The sequence below is a fragment of the Anastrepha obliqua genome, chromosome 4, assembly GCF_027943255.1.
Source record: "Anastrepha obliqua isolate idAnaObli1 chromosome 4, idAnaObli1_1.0, whole genome shotgun sequence".
NCBI classification, from domain to species: Eukaryota; Metazoa; Arthropoda; class Insecta; order Diptera; family Tephritidae; genus Anastrepha; species Anastrepha obliqua.
This window is the reverse complement of record NC_072895.1, coordinates 34,416,623-34,435,026: the sequence shown is the minus strand read 5'-3', so window position 1 is coordinate 34,435,026 and position 18,404 is coordinate 34,416,623. Positions and strand designations below refer to the sequence as shown.

At 37.7% G+C, this 18,404-nt stretch overlaps 1 protein-coding gene across 2 annotated transcripts in view; it reads right to left on the bottom strand.

Annotated features, from left to right (window-relative positions):
* Nucleotides 1-260: 260 nt before the first annotated feature.
* LOC129246041 (protein Optix) overlaps nt 261-18,404 on the bottom strand; it is a 65,941-nt gene continuing 47,797 nt past the window's right edge. For both annotated transcript variants that reach the window (XM_054884549.1, XM_054884550.1), the window contains exon 4: nt 261-1,628. In XM_054884549.1, the coding sequence (XP_054740524.1) occupies nt 905-1,628 (724 nt within the window). In that variant the 3' untranslated portion in view covers nt 261-904. The remainder of the gene's footprint in view (nt 1,629-18,404) is intronic.

The following is an 18,404-nucleotide window of genomic DNA, read 5'->3' as shown; positions in this document are numbered from 1 at the left end:
ATTTTGAGGGGAACTTTGGATGCTACGATATTTGTGTTTCACAGAATTTAGCTTTAGCTTAGTAAAATACAAAACGAATGACGTCGGCACATCTCGTCCCCTTAGTATTAAAATAGCCTAAAATTTTTTTGATGTTTTAAGCAAATGAATTTGAAACTTTTTGTCGAAAGTAGCTCTCACTCAAATCTCGTTATGTCTGTAAATATTTATTATTTTTTGACTGAGGTTTTGACCCACTAGAATTTGACAAAATTTTGACCACATATAAAATCGACGATGGAGAATCCAAAAAGTCAATAAAAAAATAATAGCCTATGAGCACATAGGTTATTGTTATACTAAGGGGACGATCTATCCAATTCGCTCAGAGCCGAATAACTGTCTGCTAGGCAGTACACCTCTAAAAATCTTTTCACCATGGATTGCACTTATGCAAGCACGGGGAAAAAATATTTTTTTTTTTAATTTTACTATTCAACTTTGTATTCTACAGTTTCGTCTCCGCTGAGAAACTTTCAAGTGAGTAACTCATGTCTCGAATGCAAACAGTTCTCTTCAAAAACACAGCAGTAGCTCCAAATGAAATTTTGATGGGTATCCAATGAAAATATCTCCTTCCTTTTGTCAACGATTTTTTTTATTGAACATAGAATAAGAAAATAAAATTTTTCTTCAACATTTAACCACTTTTGAGTTATCCAAATATTATTTTGTCAAACGGAAATCTCTAAAATATGCAAACCAGTTCGATAAAAGCTAAAAAATGGGAAATCGAATTAAGAAAATGGCGCATTCTTCAAACAATATACACACACTTCAGACAGGGTTCCGCTTGGGGAGTTCTACTACAAAGTTATACTGTTGCCGAGTATTAGTGCTTGTATGGGTGCCGACGGCTGTTGTATCATGTGATCTCCGGCGGAGCGGCATCGTGATTGTTGTGCGGTAAGTCCGGCGACGTGGAGAATGGTCGATGCAGCAGCTGTGCGCTATGGTGATGATGTTGGTACGCAGAAGTGTCCTGTAATGCCGCAACGGTATTCAGTGTCGCCGCTATGCTGTTGGCGGTGGAGTTGAGCTTTTCTGGAGAATTGACGCGAATTTTCGGTGGTGTGCAATCCACCGCATAAGCAGGTGGCGGATAATTGATGGCGACGTGCAGGTGGCTGCCATTCAAGCTATGCGCCTGAGCTGGCAATTGTGGTTGTGGCCTGATGACGATCGGCTGTATCGGGAATTGTTGGGACATTTCCTTGAGATTGCTAAAACTTTGCAAATAACAACCGGCATTGAAGAGGCTGGTGGCTGTGTCCAGTTTGAATGGTGGCAAGCAGGTGGATAGCGGTGCGGTTGTGGCGTATGTGGATGCTGCTACCAAATGGCTGGCCGATATAGAGGTGGCCAAGTCGCGTGGTTTATCATCATCAATGCTGAGACTCTCTTCGCGATCGTTGGCGCCATTCGATGTGGAGCCCGGACTGTGTTGTAGTTGTATACTACTAGGAACAGGTGAGTGGGTGCCCAATGAAATGTCCGAGTCTGATGTGTCCGATGCTATTGGAGAAGGAACTCCTTCCGGTCGACGACTTCGACAGAGGTGGCCGGAATTGTTTTGATTATGTTGTATTCTGAAACGAACGAGAACGAACGTTAGAAGTTTAATTTTGTACACATACATTTACATATGTGCATATAGTATGTATAAATTTTCAATTAAATATATAATTTTTATGTAAGATTAACTTGGGCGGCCGCCGTAGCCGAGTGGTTTCTAATAGCGGTCGGCCCTCGGCAGGCAACAACAAATCTCCGAGAGTATTTCTGCCATGAAATAGCTCCTTATAAAAAAAAAAACAGAAACGATCTGCCGTTCGGAGTCGTCGCAAGACTGTAGGCCCCTCCATTTCTTGAACAACAACAAGCTACACACCACAAATACTCTAAAATGGTTTAAGCGTCAATTATATACTTCTATACACCAATTACTAACAAGAAAATAAAAATGCATCAGACATGGAAAATTCAGAAAATTTGGACAAAAATTGCAACAACATTTTCCGGGAATTTTGATTTGCCGCAGCAGTAGTGACGGCTTGAAATAGTTCTTGAGAAGTTTTCATATTGTTATCATATTTAAAACGTTAAATTACTGGCCAGTCAAAATGTCCTACTTTTAAATAATATCGATTAATTCAGGTGTTTATATGCATTAAAATTTACGAAGCGCTGAAATTTCAACCTTTTACACGCACCTTTACTGGAACGCACCTCGAAAAATATTTATGCAATTACATTAGACAGGGTTGCTTTCTGTATTCGCTTAAACTTACGCACTGAACTCGTCTCTTAAACTTACACAATTTGTGTAAACCACTTCTCAGGTAAATTTTGATACTTGTTTTACGAGCTCGGAAATTCACGAGGTTCACGTGGCTTATGAGACTTTTAAGGGGGTCTTCTGGTCTCCAGCGAAAAAAAAAATCGATTTTTTTTTTGCATAATTTTGTTGTATGTGTATGCGAGAATACGCCACAGAAAGGATTTTTTGAAAATCGCATTTTTTCACATTTTTCTGGGCACCGAAGTGTACCCTCCTCCGGCCGTTTTATCATAAACTTTATCTTTAAACGCGTTTCCCCGAAAATCGTGTTTTTTAAGCATTTTGGTCACACTTTTCATAGTAGTTATACTCCGATTTCAATGGTTTTGGTCTTAAGAGGTTCGGAAAACTTACCGCTAAGTTTCTCCGTGTACGATTTTTGAAATTTTTTTTCATTCCATTTTTATAACCTTTTAAAGTTCAAAAAATGAGCAAAAAAAATTTTTTTTGCAAATTGTTGCATAACTTTTGAAAAAAATTAAAAAAAAAAAATCTGTCACGGGAAAACTTAACCAGGGCAACTCTGAAGACAACGCATATCTAATTTTTGCTTTCTGATTATCCAGGTGGAAAAACCGTGACCAAAATGGAGACCTGTTTCGTTTGGAGGTGGACGTCTTCAGCGCCATTTCAAGGTCGCGGGTGTTAATTTTTTTCAAAGTCAAAACCATTTTTTAAAAGCCAAGACATGTACCTTTAAAATAAAAAAAATTTTTTTTAAATATTCACAGGATTTGTCACAATCAATCCCCAAAAAAAACCCTTCATTTCAGGGCCTCGAGACCAGAAGACCCCCTTAAGTGTTCAGTTGAATATCCCTCCCTGTCACGTATTTTCTTCCATACAAACTAGGTTTGAATATTTTTTATATGGCAGAAAATGGCTACTGTTATCAAAAACAGTGACAAATATTGTAAAAAATCCATGGTATTTTGTATGCTAATAAACTACATACACAAAAAAATGTAAAAAAATGCTGATTAAAAAGTTTGAAATTTTGGTGAAAATTTGCAGGTATTGACCAATGAGCAAACTGTGATTAGTTGCACTAAGAAACATACTATTTATATTTATTATTATTATATTTACATATACACATAATTTGTAAAGGTTAATTTTTAACAAAATATGCTTCGCTGCTCGATATAGAATTCCTCGCTCGCCTGTGCCAAATTTATTTGTAGTCGCTTAACTCACAAGCTCAATAAATGATTGTGCCAGTCCTTCCAAGTAAAAAAAAAAAACAAATAAATAGTTGGCGCGTGCACTTCTGTTACGTATTTGGACCGGCTCCTCCTCTTATTTGTTGCGTGCATCATGATGTTGTTCCACAAATGGAGGGTCCCACAGTTTTGAGCCGATTCCGAATGGGAGATGCTTTGTTTTTTTTTATGAGGAACTTTTTCATGTCACAAATACACTCGGAGGTTTGCCATTGCTTGCCGAGAGGCGACCGCTATCGGAAACAATTTTTCTATGCAATGATTTGAAAAGAAATTGAATTGCATAACACTTTGTGAGGAACGGGACGCCTGTCTTTTGGCTATCGTAGGAAGGGATCAAACCATTTTTTGTACTATCAGGCGCGACGCTTTAAAAAGCAACGCTCTTATAAGAGTTCTAACAGTTTGTCAGAAGGAAAATAATACAGTGCCGCCAATCATATGCAACGTTGCGTTCAAGGGATTTTGTGTTTTTTTAATCACCGCTGGGGAATTGAAAGCAGCTTATTGTATGTACACTCACTCGTATGCCGAATGCTCCAATGCTCAATTTTAAACTCTACCCATCGTTATCTTCAGCTACTCTTGCGCTTATTTCGCAACGTCTTCATTCAGTTTGGAACCATGGCTGGTTGGTTGTTTGGTTGGTTGGTTGGTTGGCTGGCTACCTGTCCTCCCAGATCATCTTACTCACCTCACTTTGGGCACGAGATCGGCGTAATCTTTGCATTGTAAGTGACAAAAGAAGTTGCTTTCAAGGTTATTTGGCCGTAATTAATACTAACTTCTGATTAAAATTAAGACGTTGTATAGCGTCAGCATTTGCCAGTCCAATTTCGAACTTTAACGTATAAAAACAACAATATTTTCCACACAATTGACTAAACATACATACAAATAATAGAGTAAGGATTTTGTGAAATGCGATACACTGGCACCTACCTAAGCGACACATCATTATTACGATTCCATTGGTTGGCCAACTCGATTGGCACTCGGGCGGAAGTCGACACTGGCTAACTGCCGCACAGCCTGACTGCGTGGCTTGTAGGCTGACTGACGTCTTGCCGTTTCGTACCGAAATATTGAAATTCAAAACTTGGAAATTCTTAATCGGCTCATGTCAAGCATTCTTATAATACTCAGTGAAGTGAAGAGGTTGAATTGGTAATATGATCGCACCTTAAAAAGTCTCGCATATGACAAAGCAGCAAATCAAAGTTTTTTGATTTTACTCTTCCACTCTACACTCTGCTTCTTATAAAAAACAACATATTGCAAGCGCATTTTTATTTAAGCAGTGCCCTGCTATTCGCGCGGTTACCCCTTTGCTTTGACCTTCAATCTGATGGCAACGAAATGGAATCGCATTAAAGTTGAATGGATGAGTGCAGCAAACGAATGTATTGAGATGTAGAAAATCTTAGATTCCTAAAACGCTGAAATGTGTTAATCGCTTAATAGCGCAAAGTTCTTTCTTCAACTGGTTGGGTCTGGGCGAGTACGCTCAGAAATATTCTCAGGATTGTCGAAATCAACGTGTGAGATAAGAAATGCGCGCGCATACATACCTACAAAGCACGAATACTCACAGCAAGAGAGAGATAAGTTAGTTTTTCTCCATACGCGTAAACGCCGCAGTCCATGTCGAAGCTGAGCCCATCAAGCGTCGATGATGATAATAATGTGGGAACAAATTCTTGAAAAGCTGCTCGAGGAAATTACATGCATGCTTAAATCCGTGAAATCGTCCAAATTACTTGGATTTTCTTTCCATTTGAGTTGTATTTGAAAGAAAACAAAAAAAAAAAACAACAAAACGTACAAGCACCTAATTGTGTATTTATTTATTGTACCTATCGCTGTAATCTGCTATTGAGAAAGCCTTCAATAACCATTTTCGTTGGCCCCCCTGGTGCAGGTCGGTTAGTTAGCCTTTGGGAATTTTCTAAGCGGAAGTAGGTGCAATTTTATCTAACCACTTAATTAATTGGGAAAAGTTTCTAATTCTGAGTGTTTGAAGTTGTTTTCGTGGAATGAACTTTATTCGCATAACGGACTTGCTCGGGCCACACATGCGGCTGCAAGGGTGCATTCATCACAGCTGCAGGTGCTTGTGTCCACTTGCCATGTGGCTTATGTAAAGAAAAGTAATTACTAAGCCGTCAGCTCCACTTGTGGAACAACATCAAGACGCACACCACAAATAGGAGGAGGAGCTCGGCCAAACACCTAACAGAAGTGTACGCGCCAATTATTTATTTTTTTTTTTAAGCCGTCAGCTATTTTCTTGCATTTGTTGTCCGACTATTTTAACAAAGAAGATTTTTTGTAATTATACGAATGAGCCTTGTCTTGCCATAAATTCTGTGACAAATTTTACTATGCATGCGGCAAGAACGAATTCGCAGAAAAAAGTTTCGTTATTTTTGCTTTCGGTCGCATGCATTGTCTACTCCTAAATTATACTCAGTTTCCGGGCAAATTTCGCTTGTTTGCAATGGAGTGAGGAGCTAAGGAAAATCGTATTGCAGGGATTGCATTACAAAAGTGTGGTAAAAGTGCAAGTGGGATTTACGAATTGCTGAAAAAACTTAATATTTCGAGACTGTTTGTTTACTGCACGATCAATCGTTTTTCCCAAACGTCTGAAGTGACAGGCAGAAACGGAAGTGGTCGTCCTCACGTGGTTCGAACCAGTGCAGCCATGAAAGCCGTTCGAGAGAGAACTCGCGGAAATCCCCTTAGAAAGCAGAAAATCATGTCCAGCAAAATTAATGTATCGACCAGTTCGATATCAAGACGAATTGGAGATCATCTCCACATGAAAGCCTTCCGTCGCTCAACTGGTCTTCTTTGACAAGACGCTTGAAGAAAATTAGACGCGATAGACGCAAGCAGCTTCTTCAGAGGCACGCGGTTAACGGCCATGAAAATATTATTTTCACAGATGAGACAATTTTCACTGTTGAAGAAGATTTTAATAAGCAAAAAATCTATGCTAAAACTTCGAAAGACGCAAAAAATATTGTTTCAAGAGTTCAGCGTGGCCATCATCTAGCCTCCGTAATTGTTTGGTGGGGAGTGTCTTGTAAAGGCGTTACATGTCTTCATTTCTGCGAGAAAGGAGTTGCCACCGGGGCAAAAGTGCAATAGGAGGATGTCTTAGAAGGCGTGTTGAAGCAGTTGATTTGACATTAGCATCAAAGATCGTCAGCTTTCTGGCGAAAAGTGTGATGCTTTCCAGACTGGATGTAGGGAGCCAAATGTTGTTAGAGCTTTCTTAATGCGCTCGTTGACACCGAGATGATACTGTCAGATAGCAAAGAGATTGCCCTTCCTCTATCTGGGTACCATCGATTAGTAACCGACGCGTACTTTGAGTGTTAGTAGGCACCATTTTGGTTTAGGAGATGTGAAAAATCAGCCCAACCTTAGCGGCGACTTTCTGTACCGATTGGAACTGCGTTGCCATGTCGCTTGAAGCGAAAGTAATTGTACGTTATTTCCAGAAACAATCAAATCAGTCTCAGAAACTTACATTACAGTGTTTAGTGAGTATTTGCGATCAAGAAAATCTAACATTTTTATATACTGGTAGTAAAGTCAATATTTTTTTTTATAAAGAAGTGACCCTAGAATACCTATCTGTTTTGCCAGCGAGTGTGGAAAAGTACATGCTAGAAGTTTTTTCTGTGATAGAAGCAGCCTTGCAGCGTCAACAAAAAATTTGCAAAAAGTCAACAGTATTCAGTAGTAGCATTCAAGAGTATATAACGAGTATTCGGTATTCAGTAGGCACTTGAAACTTCCACTTTGCTGTACTAAAATTCAATGGACTATAAAACTGCATATACAGAAAAATTCTAAAAATTCGGTTTAAAATGTTGAACGTTTTGATGAAATTTTGAAAAACGTTTGAAACTTTACGTTATATGGTTTTTATTGAACTATATTATCTATTTAGAGCAAAAAAAAGTGGTGTGTTTATAATTTTGCAACGGAGTCTATATGAGAAGAAATTATAGGGACACCAATTAGCAGTGATTAGGACAAGTACCACCATTTGAAACCATTATAGGGCACAATTAAACAAAAAATAACAAAAAATAAGAACTACAAAGAAAATATATTTCCATGTTTCTGGTCACGGAAGACATGGTAATTAGAGCGCGCTTGCCTTGAGCCGAAATCTCCAAGCGGCTTACAGATACTTCATCCTAAGACGTGGTCTGTAACTTTTCCAGAAGATTTAAAATCGAGCCATTATAAAAAGTCTTTCAGTCCAGTCTTCTTTATTAATTATTTAATTATTTTGCTGTTTTTTAGTTGTTCCATTTAGTTGTGAGTTATAGGATGCGAATAATGAAAGTGAACAAAAGAAAATTCGGAACATTTCACAGTTTTTCTTTGATAAAGTCGAAAATACAAGCCGAGCCGCTGAAATTGTGAATGGTGCCGTTACTGTAACTACTAATTTCAGGTAATTTTGGTTTTGATTCCGTTCATGCATTTTTGATGTTAAAGAAAATGGTGATAATGTCCAAAATGCCGTTAAAATCACAGAAATAATCGAAGTTGACCGTCGTGTTAGTAGTCGTAGAATCACCCACGAGGTTAAGATAGACTATAAAGCATATTTAACCATTTGCGCACAAATTTTGATTTTTTTTCGCCAAAGTACAATGCGAATTTTTTGCTAGTTTCAGCTATTTTACTTTCGTTTATTTATATAGATTTCTGGCCGAGCTCCTACTCCTATTTGAGGCGTGCGTCTTGATGTTCTTCCACAAATGGAGGAACCTACAGTTTTGAGCCGACTCCGAACGGCAGAAATTTTTTCATGGCAGAAATACACTCGGAGGTTTGCCATTACCCGCCGAGGGGCGACCGCTATTAGAAACAACTTTTTCTCTATTTTGATCTGTCGACGAGATTCGAACCTACGTTCTCTTTGAATTCCGAATGGTAGTCACGCAACATTCGGTTACGGCGGCCGCTTTCGTTTATTTAATGTATAATATGTATATTAATTTCTTGTACAGCTTAACTCATTATGCAACAAAACCGATGTAAGGGGTTAGAGGTAGTCAGAATTTTCAAAAATGTATTTTTTTTTTTGCATTTTCCTAAATTATATCTTAAAAATATTGTGTGAAAATTTGAAGTGAATCCGATAAATACTTCTTGAGTTATTCAACAATTAACAAAGGGTGTTCGGGCTCGTTTTTGCGTTTTTCTCAAAACTATATTTTTTTGAACTGGTGATCACTGTAACTTAAAAACCGCTTGGTAGATTTCAATAAAATTTTTCAAAGACATAAAAAACTCGTGCCTGATCGAAGCATTTGGTTTCAAAAATTTCGATTTTTTTTAACAATTAATTGTCGGTTTTTTTTCTCGCATATCTGAAAAAATATTTCTTGAGGCCGCACTATTGTTACTTATGAAAAAAAGCTTCAATCTGGCACTAAATTATTTATTAATAAAACTAATTTCTTTTTTCCGATTGATTTTGGATGAATCTCGAAGGACTTGTGATGATCACCGCAAACGACTTCTGGAGAAACGGACTCCACACAAATAGCGATAACTTTTACAATTATTTTTTTTTTGAAATTTTGCTAATGTCAAGTCGAAACATGATATATTAATCCTATGTTTTTATTTTTGTAAAATAAGGCAATTGACTAGAAAAAAAATTAATAAAAATCATCATTTTTTCGGGTCTTTGACTACCTGTAACCCCATAAACAGTTTTTTAAAAAATTTGTGCAAAAATTATTTCATCTAAACGTTTAAAATAGTCCGGGAGCCATGGGTCATTTTGACCTCATCTTTTCATGCCGCCTGATTTTAATACTGAAGGCAGACGCCATCTAATGGATGACGAAACCAACCGTCACCTGGTCCAGTAGCGGTGGGTGCGTGCGTGGGATGCTGCGAAACGTGTCGAAAAAAAATTTTAACAACACATATAATACCGGTTGAAATTTTTTTTGTGTATTGTTGACATTTAGTAGAATAAAAAAATAGTAATTTTGGACACATATGAAAATATAATAATGATGGTCAGCTGCGTTTATAGCGGTGGAAGAATGTATCATTGCGTTCAGCTGACGTATTTTCCCTCCTCTACGGCGCAGCTGACTATTTTTTTTATTCTACTAAATGTCAACAATACATGAAAAAAACTGCAGCCGGTATAAAATGAGTTGGCATGAATTTTTTTTTCGACACGTTTCGTATCCTCCCACAATCAGACCCACCGCTGCTGCGCCAGCTGACGTTCACTTTCGTTATTCATGAAAGCTAAATCACAAGTATAGTCAAGAATTTAACGGTATAAAAACGCAGTCCAAATTCGACTCCTGGCTCCCGGATTAAAAACCTCATAAGCCCGAACGAACAGCTCGTAAAATAACTATAAAAATTTATCAGAGAAGTGGGTTACAAAAAATCTTATTTAAAGAGATAACAATGTCATAAAGAATTACAAGATGAGCCAACCCGAATATTAATGAAATCACTCTTTTCCAGTTTTGTAGCTTTTTGACACTGCTTGTTGAACGGCTTTTCTTCAAATGCCACGTATTAACTTTGAATAAATGGTTTTGTGTTCAACTCCCACTGAGCATAACTTTTCCTATTACTGCGTTGCTTGTCGTTTTAACAATTAATATACGCATGCCGTGTATATATGTAGTTGTATGACTTTTTAATAAGTATGCATGCATGTATGTATGTATGTGTGCGTGTACTTGTATCACATACCTACGGTTCTCATGGATATATTAACTCAATTATATAAATGAGTTGAGTACGTCCGCTTAACATTATGAGATGGCATTCCTCACAACGGGATCTACTCGTCAGATGTGTGAAGAAAAATTCACACTACAACTGACAACACAACAATTAGGCTAGAAGCGCCGTCCGCAGCACGACATGAGGACGGAGGTGCAGCGATTCGTGGCACATTGTAAATTAAACAATTTAAAACTTCATTTGTGTCAGACGTAAATCAGACATGTGAGACATCGGCGAGTTAAAGGCTCGCGATAGCAGTAGCTGCATCGTAACGACGGCAATCGAACGTCTTTAAGATATGATGCCAAATGATTTTCAGTGCCCCTCGGTGGCTGAATGAATGCCGGTGAGTGAGTTGAAAAGGTGAAGTTGCAGAACTACAATTTGTGAAACTGTGAACTGCGGAACGTTCTACGCTTAACTCACGGCGCAGCAGGCATTGGCCAACAATATGAGTTATGTTATTGTCATTAATCACTCAACACGAGCAGTTGCCGCCGCTAACACTACTTACTTATATTGCTCACTGATTACTGACCACCACTCACAACTCACCGCCCATGGCTCCATGATGTTGAGGCGCGAAGGTTTGCCATCAACGGAGAGGCAACGCGCAGAGCGGCTGTGCACTGATTACACTGGTTTACAGCCAAAATGCACCAGAGACGCCGTTATGAAATTCCTATGTAAAATCACCGTCTGATTCCGAAAATCAAGGTTATTTTTTATTCTATGGTAACGTTTTTGAGATATTTACGAATTACCGTTATTTCAAAAAAACAAAAAATTGGGCCCACTTAATCATATATATCTCGAAAACGAATTGAGCGATTCCAAAACCGTTTAAAGCTTTTAAAAGGTAATAAAATTTCCTATAAACTGTGTGTAAAACACTTTTTGCTAGGCCCTGCAGATTCAAAGATAACGAACTATCATAACGGATTTTTTAAATTTTTTTAGTAAAAATATAAAAAAAATTGTACTTTGAGAGAAAGGATCTCGAAAACTTTTTACTTTTTCGTGTATTTTTTGTTTTCACTCTAAGCTCTGTTTTATTACAAAAAAAAATAAACTTTGATTAAACAAAATCGATGAACTAATACAAAAGTTACAAGCATTCAAGTAAATATATCCATATAGTAAAACTTAAGTATCCTACAAATAATAGCATATGTACTGTATGTATTCTGTCTTAACTCTATGATCTTATTTTATAATTGAAAAAGTTATGTGTCTTGTTTTGACGCTTATTTATATAAGGATCGGTTTCTCTTATGAGAAACCAACAGTAGTCACCCATCATAGCGACATCCCAGAATCCTTGATACCGACTTTCAATCATTTTCATTTGCTGGTGAAACCTTTCGCCATGCTCGTCACTTTCGTCGCCAAGATTTTGCGGGAAAAAATTTAAATGGGAGTGCATAAAATGAATTTTTAAAGACATATTTACTCCTGAAAGAAAATTAAAAAAGGAATTAGATAAATACGTAAGTGACACATTAGCATATAATTTTCTTAGGCTGGGTTAATCTTCCAATTCAGAACAAATTTTGGTCGTTCTTGTTTGTTCGGAGCAGGGCAATAAATTTAGATTAAGAGCTATATATTCTCATGTAAATTTAAAAATTTGCTTTAACATTTTTTGTTTAGTTTTAAAGTTAACTGAGAAAACGGTCTTATATACATATATATATATATTGTATATATAACGGTCTTATATGTGTTTTTTATTTACCCATTTCCGCATTGTTTTTGATTAAATCGTTCTCTATCAGCTCGAAGGACTTTTGTGTTTGCCTAAAAAAGAAGTAACGACCTTTTCAAAAGAGTCCCACGCCGCTGCCTCCACTGGTGACAATAGTTCTTTGAAATGGGTATTGACCATTATTTTCCTTATTTGCGGCCCCACAAAAATCCCTTCCTTTATTTTTGCTTCTGAAATCTGTGGAAAGATTGTTTTCAAATAATGAAAAGCTTCGCCTTCTTTGTCCAAAGCCTTGACAAAGTTTTTGATAAGGCCGATCTTGATGTGGAGCGGAGTATGAGTATTTTATGTTATCCACCCCAACTTGAAACGCGATTCGTTCTGGCCAATCCTTTATGATGTAGTGGTCTTGACGTGCTCGGCTATCTCATTTGCATAGAAAGCAACAGTATTTTGTGTATCCAGGTTGTAGACCACATAGCTTTCCAACGACTTTTAGATCGGTACATATTTTTCAATCATGTTCTTCGCATTTAATTAATTCAAGCAATTTTTGCATTGTCTCATATGTTTCCTTCGCATTTACTGCATGCGCGATCGGGATAGATGGCTTTTGGTTGCCAATATGCAATAATACGGCCTTTAAACTTAATTAATTGCCGTCTATGAACAATCGCCACTCTTTTGAATCATATGGTTCACCAAACTGTTTAAATAGACCAGCAATGTTTTTGCAATAACAAACACTGTCCTTCTTCGTATAGTACTGGGAGAATTGTTCGTGACGAGTCATATAATATGTTACCTTAACACCGGATGAAACAAATTTAAATTGTTGCATACGAGAGGCGTGTAGTTTGGCCTTTTCTTTTGACAATTCCAAATCCCTTATCCAATCATTGAGTTGTGCTTGTGACAAAGGGTTTCTTTCGTTTTCCGTTTGCAATTCAGTACAACATGATGCCGCGTAATCAGATACTGCTGTTGACAATGAAACTGGAGCCGAAACTAAAGTTAAATTTGATTCTGGCAATGTAGCTTCCGTTGAATTTAGTTCTGGTAATGACACTGTAGATACGCTCGCATAGGTTACTTTTCTTGACTTTCCAACCCCAAATACTTTTGTAGTACAAATATAGCAGTCCGTTGAATGGCAAGTTGGTTCCCTCCTCTTCATTGGTGTAATAAATTTCATATGTCGCCTAAATAGATAGTTTAAGAATCATATGTACATATGACAGAATCATATGTACATATGCTACTATTTGTAGGGTACTTAAGTTTTACTATATGGATATATTTACTTGAATGCTTGTAACTTTTGTATTAGTTCATCGATTTTGTTTAATCAAAGTTTATTTTTTTGTAATAAAACAGAGCTTAGAGTAAAAACAAAAAATACACGAAAAAGTAAAAAGTTTTCGAGATCCTTTCTCTCAAAGTACAAATTTTTTTATATTTTTACTAAAAAAATTTAAAAAATCCGTTATGATAGTTCGTTATCTTTGAATCTGCAGGGCCTAGCAAAAAGTGTTTTACACACAGTTTATAGGAAATTTTATTACCTTTTAAAAGCTTTAAACGGTTTTGGAATCGCTCAATTCGTTTTCGAGATATATATGATTAAGTGGGCCCAATTTTTTGTTTTTTTGAAATAACGGTAATTCGTAAATATCTCAAAAACGTTACCATAGAATAAAAAATAACCTTGATTTTCGGAATCAGACGGTGATTTTACATAGGAATTTCATAACGGCGTCTCTGGTGCAGAAAAAAAGTTGAAATTTGTGATCCAGTGTTATTAATGTTATTTTGGGTCAGTGGAATGCGAAACGAAGAAGGCTTTGCAGTGTAGGAAGCTCAACCGATAATTATGACAGAGCAGGAGTCAGCATGATTTCGATGATGAATTTCCAACATTAGGACCCATTTGTTTCTCCTTCGCCGCGCCATTTACCAATTGTTCGCCTGCCGGCCTCGCCATCTAAAACTACTAGAAGTGCTTTTTACAGGTATGCCCAAGCGTGTAGATTTTTTTCTTTTCAACATATTTCTTCCCATCGGCACAGAACAATGCAGGGGCACAACAACGCATCGTGGTATCGCTTCAGGAGTGTCGATGTGTCGGCTTGATGACTGATTGGATTCGTGTTGAGTGAGTCTCACATTCAGCGTGCAACATTTTCTGTGCGGCATCGTCTCAGCTGCACTAATAGAGTAATCTTTGGCCAATGCGCTGCGGGCTGCTGAACGATTGGTGCTTTGTCGCGCGCACTCATTGTCAGATGATGGGCGCATAAGTGACTTGTCTGCAGTGGCGGCTTGTCTTGATTATTAAGTATCTACTGGTAGGGAGGAAGGGAGACGGAGTATGGCTATTATTTTATTACACCTTTAAAAAGTTCCGACTTAACGATGTGTGAAAGACGTTAAACGGTCGACACAGCAGTTGCTAAAACCTAACTGATCACAGCCATAATTATATTAGCCCCGGGGAATCGCTTTACACTTACGATTACACCCGCTTTAATTTTAAGTACTAAAGTATCTGCTTTTTAAGTGGAATGTTAAACAAAAAATTGTTAACTCTATTACGCTAGCAATTTACAAGTGATAACTCATAAGAGAAAAATATGTGGCAGCAAAACTTCATAATTTCAAAAGGAAATGTATTAACTTTAGTTAGGACTCAGTGTAGGAGAGATGCTTCTTACGAAGCCAGTCTGTTTTTAGGCTTTCCTTTTTCTACAATGATTCTAAGGTGGCAGTCACAGTCAAATGTGCGGAAATAAAATATCGAAATGATAAAAGGCATTTTTTCCGACAGCGACCGCCCGCAGCAGGCAAGGCAAATCTGTTACTACATTTTAGACATCGTAAAACTCCCCTGCGGAATTGAAGGGGAAAACATCAAGGTATACGTCTCAAGTTGGAGAGGAAGCTTGACCTAAACACCAACAAAATTATTACTAATACCCTTGCATATACTGTCATATGCATGATGTTTTACTGCCATTGTAGCTATGGCCCAAAGTCTGCGAGAGGTTGAGGTTGCACAGAGGAAATTTTATAATTTGCTTTATCTTTTTTTAAGTGAGTTTTATTAACCCGTAAGTACATGAAAAAATGTTACACAAAAGTAACAAAAACCCGAAGATGCAGCCCTAGTAACATCTGGCATGCACCCGCCAGACATACTAGCAGTGAAAGATGTCTAAATAGCGAGAACACAGAGGGCTATAAGATCGCAATCTCTTGTGGGGATACGAGAAAACTGCATCGATGAGTGGCAAACGAGGTGGGATGATTCTACAAAATGGCGTTGGACGCACAAACAACTAGAGAGGAACCTACAGTTTGAAGCCGACTCCGAACGGCAGATATTTTTTATGAGGAGCTTTTTCATGGCCGAGGGGGGCAGGTGAGGTCGAAATATTGACGAATAAATAATTGCAATCATTTAATTTCAGTGTTAGTTTTGTTTGTCGAGAGAAGACTTTACTGAGACTCTACTGAGGACTTTACTTGAAGTATGGCGCGGAAGCGTGGACGATGATAACATCCGATGAAGCGTCGCTTGGAGTGTTTGAGAGAAAGATTCTGCGGAAGATTTTCGGACCTTTGCACGTTGGCAACGGCGAATGGAACGATGAACTGTATGAGTCGTAAAGCTCATAGACATAGTGCGGCGAATAAAGATCCAGCTGATGGTAGCAGGGGAAGAGGAAGGTCTCAGGCGGAGAAGGACTTGGCTTGACTTGGTGTACCCAACTGGCGCCGGTTAGCACGAGAAAGAAACGACTGGCGCGCTTTTTCTAAACTCGACCGAAAATCGCGTAAAAAAGTTCGGCATATCCAGAAAATTTGTGAAACGTGCCATCAATCGAGTCTTAAACTCATCTCAAGTGGAGGAAAGGGTCAGAAAACCGGACGTCCGAATGTTGTTCGCACGAGCAGTGCCATAAAAGATGTGCAGATGCAAATTCGACAAAACAGTAAATTAATTAATGTCAAGATTAAGCCGTGATGACCTCCATATGAAAGTTTTTCGAAGGCACACTGCACTAGCCATCGTTTGACTCGGCGGTAAGTTAGGTAATGCCAGTAGTTAGGTTAGGTTAGCCTGGATGACAATAAGCCACGCATAGACCTTTTGGTCCCTAGCGATATCAGATGGAGACCGACCTCTATAAATACTGAAAGTAGACATCATGTAGGATGTAAGCGCTTTTGGTGCACCAAAAATAAAAAAGCTAAATCTTGGTAATTCGTCGCGCTCCCATTATTTTAAACACAGATATAACAATAGCATCTGGTAGTGAAAAATGGAAATGAAATACTTCGTCACATAATTTTTGTGGCCAAAACAAATTTATTACTGAAATGAATATTATGGTTGAAGCAACAAGATGAATATCTAACATAAGGAACATAAATATTATTGAAACACATGTTTTTCTAAACAGCCGATTTAAAACCTGTAGAACTAATAATATCATCAATTATCAATCCAAAGCGCAGGTTCGCATGTTCACATAATCAATCTCATTCAATACCTGCCCTCGACATTTCAATGAGCGATGTCAAACAGCGTGAAAAGTGAGCGAAGTTATTACTTTATTTCATGTTGTACTCTCACGTCATGCACAAAGCACACACATATGAATATACACTGCTGAGTATTGTTGGTACTACGTAAGTACACACGCATACTCGTATGTGCGCATCTCTGTGTAAATGAATTTCGCAGGCTAAAGAAGAATTACCCACACGCGCCAAATTGTATGGTATGTAATGTATTATTAGCGCTTGTGGTCAACTGAACGACCGCCTAACCGACCGCACGACAGCTTGAATGGTGCACTAGCCCGGCGTCTGGAAGTGGACGTGGATGTGGAAATGGACGTGGGTGGATATAAGTGCTTCAGTACTTCATAACTAGGTATCTATGTATGTATGTATGTGTAGCTGTGGTGATAAATGTGCGTGCTTGTGCAAATGAATTTCAATTCACAACATTTTTTTGTATTTACCTGGTAAAATAAATGAAATTATAGTGGATTCAAATACGAGTATGTGTATGTACAACACCACTAACAACAATGACATTAATAACGAACACTCAACACGAGTGGCATTGGACGACGACGCAAAGCAATGAAATTTGAAATAAATAAATCCCAACAAAACAGAAATAACACCAACAGCAATGAGAATGAACTTTGAAGATTTGTTTTTTCGCTCATATGTGTATGTGTATGTGGGTATAGCAGTGGGTGATCAATCAAAACACCCCGAAGAAATGAAGTGAAGAAAATCACAGTAATATTTAGAAAATTAGATAGATAAGTGTTGCCATATCAGGGGAATTTGCTGGCAATGAAAAAGTAATTTGTAAAATAAGTAGATACGAGATGCATACATATATACATATGTACATGTTTCTGTTCAAATGATGATAAGTTGCTGCATATATGTATGTTCGTATGCACGTAGTAATTGGTACATGAGTTAATTTTTTTGGGAATATAAAAATAAGTTAGTAACACTTAGATTATGTGCTTTATTATTCAAAGTCACTCCAAAGGCTAATTTTTACAGAAATGGGGATAGATGTACATACAGTTATGGAGTTAAAATTATTCCAGTTAGAATTACTATACACTTAAATTGAGAGAGAGAGCGAAAGGGGAAATTACAAATAAGTATTTTATATAACTAATAAACGTACATATATGTATGTATGTGTGTATTGTATATGTATATGTATTTATGCAAGTTCCCCCACTTACCAGTGTTCTGAAGTGCAACACCTGCCTAGAGAAACAAATGAATATGCATATGTACATATGTTTTAATATAGAAAAAAGTGCGTGTAGCGTAGTACACATAACAGAAGTGAAACTTTCGCCAAAAAGTAGGCAGTAGCTCTCTCTCTCCTTTTCCTCTACGTTATATCTTTTTTCTCTCTCGCGGAACGAAAATGCCCAAAACGTTGCATGGCCTTGAAATTTTACTCTTCATTGTCGCTCGTCCATCGACGCCTAAGAAGTTTCACTTCACAAACAGTGAACCAACAATGTTTCGTACATCCTTCCCAATTTCTCCGGAAATGCATCTGATACGAGTCATCCATATTCAAGTTTTTCCCTTTCCATTTTGTTAGAATTCAGTTATGTGATGAAATCTAATGGCGGGGAAATATATTTCAAAAATGTACAGGGAGTCCGGTGGTAGAATTAGGTTTTAAATTTAAAGTTGCGTTCGCTTCGTCATTAGTGTG